Here is a 7,825-nt window from a genome sequence, read left to right as displayed (position 1 = left end):
GAAGACAAGTGGGGTGAGAGACAGACCTGTGAGAGCCATGTGCCAGTGAGGAAGCCTCAGTACAGGGTGTTCCCCCTGTCACAGCAGCTCTGTTCCATCCTCATCCTCCTGCTGACTGGGGGCTGAGTTGCGTCCCCAGCCCTGTGACATCAGAAGGAGGGACAAAGGGAGACAGGCCACTCTGAGCAGCCCAGGGATTCCCAGGAGGAGCAGCTCTGTTGAGAAGAACACGATGGATCGTTTCCGGATGATCTTCCAGTACTTCCAATCCAACTCGGAGTCTGTAATGAACGGGATCTGTGGGCTGTTGGCCCTGGCAAGTGTAAAGATGTACACCAGCTTTGACTTCAGCTGCCCCTGCCTGCCTCACTACAACATGGCCTATGGCTTGGGGATCATGTTCATACCCCCTATCATCCTCTTCCTGTGTGGTCTCATCCTCAACAGACAGTCCCTGGTGATGCTGGAGGAGTGGAGGCGACCACCGGGGCGCAGGAAGAAGGACCTAGCTGTCATCAGGTGGGGCTTGCAGTGGCTATGGCATCCCTCTTCTCACCTCCTGTTTAGCTGTCTTTCTTCATAGCTTTGATCCTCCTGGTAGTTTAATTGTCTTGTAAGCTCATCTCCTGAGACCTCTCCCCACGGCCCCAGAGGGGAAAGGTTATGGGAAATGCATTTACATCCAGCAGAAATTAAGGCAGTCTCATTCCATCCCAGCTAAGGAGAGCAGGAGTGCCCCTGGGCTTGTGCTGCCACCCTGGGAAACTGCATTGCTGCTGCTCTGTCATGCGCTCACAGGGTGTCTCCTGAGGCTTCCATGTGCAAAAAGATGAGGCATTTCCTTTTAAATATGCAGAAGGTGTGGCATTTTCATCACAGTCATTCTTTATCAAAAGCCTCATGGTCCCCCTCCCTTCACCTGAGTTTTTTACTAATTTGTACTGCTGGAAGGGTGAGGAGAATTACATCCCATGTGTTATATGCAAAGCTTTATGCAATACACAGGCTCAGAGAGGGGCAAAAAGGGCTGCGGAATAAAGGAGGACATTCCAGATTGAAACTGATGAGGAAAGGAAGTGTGAATGTGGAAGACAAGAGAGAGCTGACAAAGATCTGTGCATGGGAGACATAAGGGCACAGTCAAGGCAAGCACATGATGAGGGGACTGTGCACTGAGTGCAGACAGCACTCAGAGCACTGCCATGTGCTAGTGCAGGTTTCCCTGAGAGGCAGAACCAGCAAAGACATCCCAGAGCAGAAGTAGCATCAGCTGAAGCAATGCTGATTGCAGCCCTGGAGTCCATTCCCTGGGTCTAGAAAGACAGCTTGGCACAGGACAGTCTGCATCCCTCAGGCTCTGGATGAGGAGAAAGCTCCCAACATTAACCCGCTCACTCTCCCTCTGCTGCTCCAGGTACATGTGTTCCTCCATCATGCAGCGAGCCATGGTTGCCCCTGTTGTCTGGATTGTAGTCACCCTCCTGGATGGCAAATGCCTGATCTGTGCCTTCAGTGGCTCTGTGGATCCTGAGAAGTTTGCAGGCTTTGCCAATGTGAGCACAGCACAGGTGCAGCAGTTGCTGGCCAAGGTGCCCTGCAAGGATGAGGACGAGTTCGTGAGGAACAACATGTCCCGCAAGGCAGTGTCCAGGTACCTGCGCTGCTGGTCCCAGGTGGGTCACTGCTGGCAGAGCCTCTCATCTTGGTGGGGTGACCAGGCATGTGGCATCTGCTCCTGCTCTTCCTTGATTTGCCATCACTTCATTGTGGTCAGGCTGGGAGCAAGGCTGCTCTGTGCTTCTTGTTGCCTCCAAATATTGCTGTCCTAAATGACAATCTGAGTCAGGTAGGGAAAAGGAAAGAAATGATGAATGGTTTAATAAAAGAACCAGCAGCTGCTAAACCCAGATAATAAAAGATGTTGTGTCTTCTAAAGCCCTGTTCAGTGTCAAAAGATCTTCCTAACTGCTAACCCTGCAGACAGAACCCACTGTTTTAAGAACAGTGCAGGCTTAGACAGATGAAAACAGCTTGCTCACGAGCAATAGAACAGGGCCCATTTGAGAGTGGAGCCCTGACTGGCTTCAGCTCTTGGTATAGAAGTACCAGGTCAGGCATCAAGACTGGTGGAAGGTCATTGTAAACAAGCCCTTCCCTCTCATCAAAGGGAGCTACCCATAGTCTCGGCTGTCTTGCACACTGCTGTGGGGGCTCCTGGGCCCTGGAGTTAATGTAGGTGGTAGAGGAAGATCATTGGAGATAAGGAAATGCCAAAGGAGAGCACTAAAGTCCCCTTTCCCTGGGGCACTTCTATGCTCATAGCAAATGCCTGTCAGTTCCAGGCAACCTTGCAATCAGTTATCCTTACAGAATGATTCATGCACAGATAAATATCCCATATTCTCTGGGAGGAGATTACACCAACCCTCTGGGTGCAGTGTGGGGTGCTGGACTACAGGGACAGATCAAAGACAGGAGTTCAGATATATCACATTTCCCCTCCAGCCATATAAACTCCCTGTCTCACTGATACAGGCAAAGAGCTTGTGCCTGTCCTTGTGTCTGTCTTGTTCCTGTTTCACTGCTTCTTTCTCACCACACAGGCACTCGGCTGGAGCATTTTGTTGATCCTTATCATAGCAGCTTTCCTTGCCCGCTGGCTCAGACCTTGCTTCAACCAGGCCACCCTCCTGCAGGCACGTCACTGGAGCAACTACATTGACATCGAGCAAAAGATTTTTGAGGAAACCTGCTGTGAGCACAGCCGGCTCTTTGCTCACAAATGCATCCTCCACTTCTTTGAAAGCATGCGGCAAGAGATCAAACTGCACAGCTTCAGCTTGCCTAGGGAGGGAGAGAGGGCTGAAGGAGAGGAAAACCTTCTCCAGGGCATCACAGATCAGGACCAGGTGAACAAACTTCTGAAAACATGGTACTATGAGAAACCTCCCCTGGATGTCAGCCAGGCACACCAGAGGCATCCCCTGGTGAGAGAGAGATCCCCTCTGCCCTGGGCAGACAGTGCCAGCACACACTCCAAATTCCCTCAGCACACCAATGTGTAAAGGGGGCTTTGTCCTGCAGACACATTGGAGCATTGCCAAACCTCTGCACAAAGCAAGGACCAGCAGGCAGGTGACAGTGGTGCTCATACCTTCCTCCGAAACTCCACCAAAGGTTCCGCTCCAGGACATGCCTGGCAAAACCTCCAAAGTCAGCTACTTCTGAGGGTCCAAGGATCCCAGATGCAGTCACTGTTAATGACATTTCTCATGCTCTGTGGAGCACTTTTGCCGTATCAAAGAGTTTGCAGCTTCTTACAGCTGCAATAAAAGTGTTCTGGCTTGAGGAAGGATTTAACCACGGCAGCAACATCTGGCTGCATACACAAATCGTGCACACACAGAGGTGTGAGGAGCTCCTGACTATGCCAGCAAAATCTGGCTCCGAGGGTTATCAGAGCTGACACAGAAATTAGTGCCACAGAATTTCTTAGTACCACACCAACATATTTACTCAAAAAGGCAAAGCCACCTCCTACATCTTCCCATCTGCTGAGAACTCTGGCTGTCCCCAGCCCAGCTGCCAAAATGTTCTGCCAACCTCCAACAACCCATCAATACTTCCATGCATTTTAAAAATGAAATATGGCAACACACTGAAATTCATGCAGCAGCATAACTTCAATTGAAGACTTATCTGAATAAGGACTGGATTGGGCTGGATTTGCAGAAGGAACAGGAGATGGAGGCTTTGTGTAACACGACCACAGGGCTATGCTGAGGTTTACATAGCTGCTGTAAGCACTGGTGCTAAGCCATGGAAAGGACACACTGACTGCCTGAGAAGTCTCAACACAGATTTTAAAATTCCTCTGCTAGATTTGAATACAAACCGACATCTCCAGAGGACCATCCTTGCAACACCTATTTGGGCATTTCCATCCATAGTTTCAAAACTGCTTGAATGTAACCTTATCTCTGAGCCTTTAATGATAATTGCTTTCTCACCTGCCTTCTCCAGTTTGTGCCATAGTAGAGATGAACAATGACACCTGTTTCTTCTTCCATCATTTCCCAATCTTTATTGCACACAGCTTATGTTTATATGGTTATCAGAAGGTACTGTGCTTAATTCCAATTGGTTAGGAACTCAGTTCATTGGTTGGCAATGTTGAGTGTACATGTCAATCAAAACTTTTCTCTCTAACAATATTTGCATACTTTTTCTACTGATTCTCATGGAACAGATCCTTTGCTATTACAGGTGCACTTGTTTTTCTCCCCAGTAATAGGTTGTTATGTTAATGAACTTCTCTCTATTCTCAAGATTGAGTAGCTGCTAGCTACGCTTAGCTGAAGTAACAAGACCTGAACCATGATTATACAAGGCCTTTCTCTTGTAAGGTTTTCCCTATATGTGACAAGTTTGTCTGATACTTCTGTCCAACATTGCTGCTTGGATGCATTAAAGTCTTTACTGCAAACTAACCCAGAACACATCTATCCCTCCAGGCTGAACCTCACACTGATGCCCACTTTGTCTCTTGGAGGGGGAGATGCAATGTGAAGGGGCTGGGAGGAGGTGGGGATGAAGAAGAAATGTCTCCTTGGGCATGCATGGGTAGGTGGGGTAAGCAGGACTTCCAGGAGGAAAGAAGAGGGTGGGATAGGGGCAGAGAAACCTGCCACCACACTGGGACTAAATCCAAAATGAGGGATCAAAATGAAAATGCATATTAATCCCCCAAATTGACTTGTCAAGCTACTGGCAGGTGAGTCACTTCCTCCGCCAGGATGTTTGTATGCACAAGCCAGAGAATGAGGATGTAGTGGGTAAAACACTGGGAGGCAAAATAACTCCATAACCTACCCATGGACAGCTGCACCCCTTTGCCCACTGAGGCCCTGTCTGGAGCTGCAGGGTGCAGAGGGATGGGCTGCAGAGCTTTTCTTATTTACATAGCAAAATCAGATCTGGATGAGCCCCTGAGTTCCCTTGGATATGCTAGGAGAGTGCACAGAGCCAGCTGTGGCTCATGCTGGTAGGGAAAAACACAGTGATCTTCTCCCCAGGAGCTCTTTAGATCCAGGGAGCTTCTGAGCTTTATTTGAAATCAGCACTGCACTTTGAATTGTGTCTCTGGTTTACTTTTATCAGACACGACATCACAAATCTGAGGCTGCAGCTCAGTTTGGACTCAGCATTCCATACTAGTAAAATTGGGTATTTTCCTAACACACTCAAAGCTGAGGTCTGCAGCTCCATTTGCATGCTGCTTTCCATGTTCTCAGGTTTAAAGTCATGCCAGTGTGGCCACAAAATATGAAAGGCTAAAAAGGGGAAGAGGAACAGATTTGTTATCTGTACCAGGAGGGAGAAAACAGGAGGGTTTATAAGGGTGCTGCACAGATTTTGAAGGTCTGCAAAGGTTCACCTTCTGCTGGGAGAGTTTGGTCTGGTCTGAGTGGCTCCAGTTGGCTGGGGTCATGGGTGTGCCAAGGCTGTGTTTCCTTCTAAAGCCCAAGAACTCTCCTCCATTGTGGAAAGTGGTATCTGGCACCCCATGAAAGGACAAGAGGCAATAAACCCAAATTGCAGGGAATTCCATTTAAACAGAAGAAAACATTGATTTTGAGGGTGATGGAAAGGCTTGCCCAGAAAGTCTATGGTACCTCCATCTACGGAAATATTCACATCACGATTATACGTGAGCCTGAACACGCTTTGTTCCGGGAGCGGTGGGTGGGTAAACCAAAAAATCTCTGGAGGTCTTTTCCCACCAGCTCTATTAAGAGCGTGTACCCTCCTCTGGAAGTTGGGGAAGACAGGGTTGTTCACATATTTTAGCAGCTCTCTGTCTCTCAGGGCTGTTGTGATGCCTGACCTGGAGTTAAGTCCAGCATCCCTAGGGATCCTCACCTGCCAAGAGCCTGACTGCAAAGACAACTTCCCCAGTCACTTCCTAAACTCTCCTGATGGGAATTGTGACAGCTTTCACATCCCTCCCTTCTATATCCTACACTGTCTGGGACATGCAAAGCCCTTCTGAACTCCACACCTTGGAGTCTGTCTTGGTGTGCAGGTGCAGGACCAGGTCCTGGGAGGGGCTTGGGTATGTACCATCTCTTTCAGGACATGGTTTCCAGAGCACAGATAGGTTGGGATTTGGGAGGAATCCTCAGCTCTGCCTTCCCTTGCAAATCAGTTGGAGTGAACTTTCTGTTGGGAAGCTCATGAAAACAAAGTCCTTCCTAACAAGGCAACATGGAAAGAAAGACCCAGACATTGTCTTCTATGGGCTCTTTTTTGATTCCCACTGACCTACTGTTGGCTTCAGTTAGAAATGTAGTGCTGTACACCAAGCAGGCTCAGGCCCTTCATTCATGTTTAATAAAAGGCAGGGTTTTCCTGGAGATCAAAAAGCTCTCAGCTTTTTACAGGGTTGATTCACGCAGGCTTTGATGTGAACTGCCCTTCAAAGAGCCACTTTCCAGGTGAATAAGAGAAGCCAGTCTGAGCTCTTAGCTAGCAATACAATAGGCCTCATCTGTATTCATGCAGTAGAACCTCTTCCCATTTGATGAGATCATGCAATTAACCTCTCCACAGCAAGCAGAGCTAAGACTGCTCAGGTATTACCCACACGCTCTGTGCTCACCTCTGCGGTGGCATCTCAGGGTGAACTCAGCACAATCAGCTGAGGTGTGGGGCAGATTCAGAACCTGCAGCACTGACTAATGGTTAAAACACCTGGTCTGGCTTCCTACCTCTGTACTGACACACTGCAAAACTTTGGGGGAGAGTACCTCTCCTGTGTTTTCTGTGTGGTGGGTGGGTGGGTGTGCCACCCACCTATGTACAGCTTCCCTTGGTGACTTGTCCCACAGCCACCATTGCAGTCACACTGGTGCCCAGTCAGATGTGTCTTAATCCTCATGTCAACAGCTCAGGTGGTGCCTGGACAGGAGCAACTGAGCAATTGCCACCATCTGTTTTACAGCCACTTGTAGTCCCAGTAATCCCCCATCTTTTGGCCAGTTTGAGGGAGCAACCGAGTGCACCAAGGCTGCTTTGTGAACTGGGAACTGAGATGTGGGAGAACACAACCAACACCATCCACTTCTTTTAGATTTGTGCTGTAGAAGCCAAGCTAACTGTTACCTCTCCTTCCTCTGATTTCTTTTCCTTTCCCTCTGCAAAATAAAAGAAAGAAGAGGTATTTGCCAGTGGAGCAGGTACAGAAATAGGGGCTGGCAGGCCTGCAAGTTGCTTGCTTCAGATGCTGCTGAGGCAAAGCAAACACACAGAGGGAAGGGGGAAGCTCTGGAATACAGTTTTATCATGTGTGCCAGCACTGCAGAGGTGGGGTGTCCCATTCCATCCTGGGAGGAGCACCCACCCCCAGCATTTGCAAACAGGTTCAAAGAGGCCAATCAGCCAACTCTGCCCTGGGCACAAAGTGCTCTAGAGAGGACACAGCCGTGGTAACACCTGCACCCTCCAGCAAAGAGGACTGGTGGCTGAGAGGCTGCAGAAATGGGGATATAGAGAAGAATGAAATCAGGTTTTGCAAACCAGAAATAACCCAGGTCCCAGATACAAAGAAGAGAAGGAGAAAGCAAACTCTAAACTTTTGTAGGCAGTAAAATCAGCAGAAAAAATATTTTAATTTTCTGCTTTAAATAGTGAGGTAATAAGAGTGCATGAATGAAACAGAACTGCACAGAAACTTGGCAATGCCATCTTTGAAGAGGAAATCTGAAAGAATGAAATAAACTGAGGCCACATCTTGGACCCTGGTGGGGGAAGGAATCAAGTGAAG

The 7,825-nt window shown here is 48.5% G+C and overlaps 1 protein-coding gene across 1 annotated transcript; it reads left to right on the top strand.

Annotated features, from left to right (window-relative positions):
• Positions 1–232: 232 nt before the first annotated feature.
• On the top strand, positions 233–3,065 carry CALHM3 (calcium homeostasis modulator 3). The gene is made up of 3 exons (XM_015632471.1): positions 233–519; positions 1,415–1,673; positions 2,604–3,065. Exons 1-3 carry the CDS (start codon positions 233–235, stop codon positions 3,063–3,065), a joined length of 1,008 nt encoding a protein of 335 aa, XP_015487957.1.
• The last annotated feature ends 4,760 nt before the right edge of the window (positions 3,066–7,825 follow it).

This window comes from Parus major, chromosome 6 (genome assembly GCF_001522545.3).
Source record: "Parus major isolate Abel chromosome 6, Parus_major1.1, whole genome shotgun sequence".
In the NCBI taxonomy this organism is placed as follows: Eukaryota; Metazoa; Chordata; class Aves; order Passeriformes; family Paridae; genus Parus; species Parus major.
Note: the sequence above shows the minus strand (reverse complement) of the source record. Positions and strands in the feature narration are given on the sequence as shown.

Bases quoted from the DNA above. Each gene is read 5' to 3' on its own strand.
- CALHM3 (XM_015632471.1), top strand. From the start codon at position 233: ATGGATCGTTTCCGGATGATCTTCCAGTACTTCCAATCCAACTCGGAG. The intron at 520-1,414 runs GTGGGGCTTGCA...CTGCTGCTCCAG, and splicing joins AAGGACCTAGCTGTCATCAG to GTACATGTGTTCCTCCATCA. The intron at 1,674-2,603 runs GTGGGTCACTGC...CTCACCACACAG, and splicing joins ACCTGCGCTGCTGGTCCCAG to GCACTCGGCTGGAGCATTTT.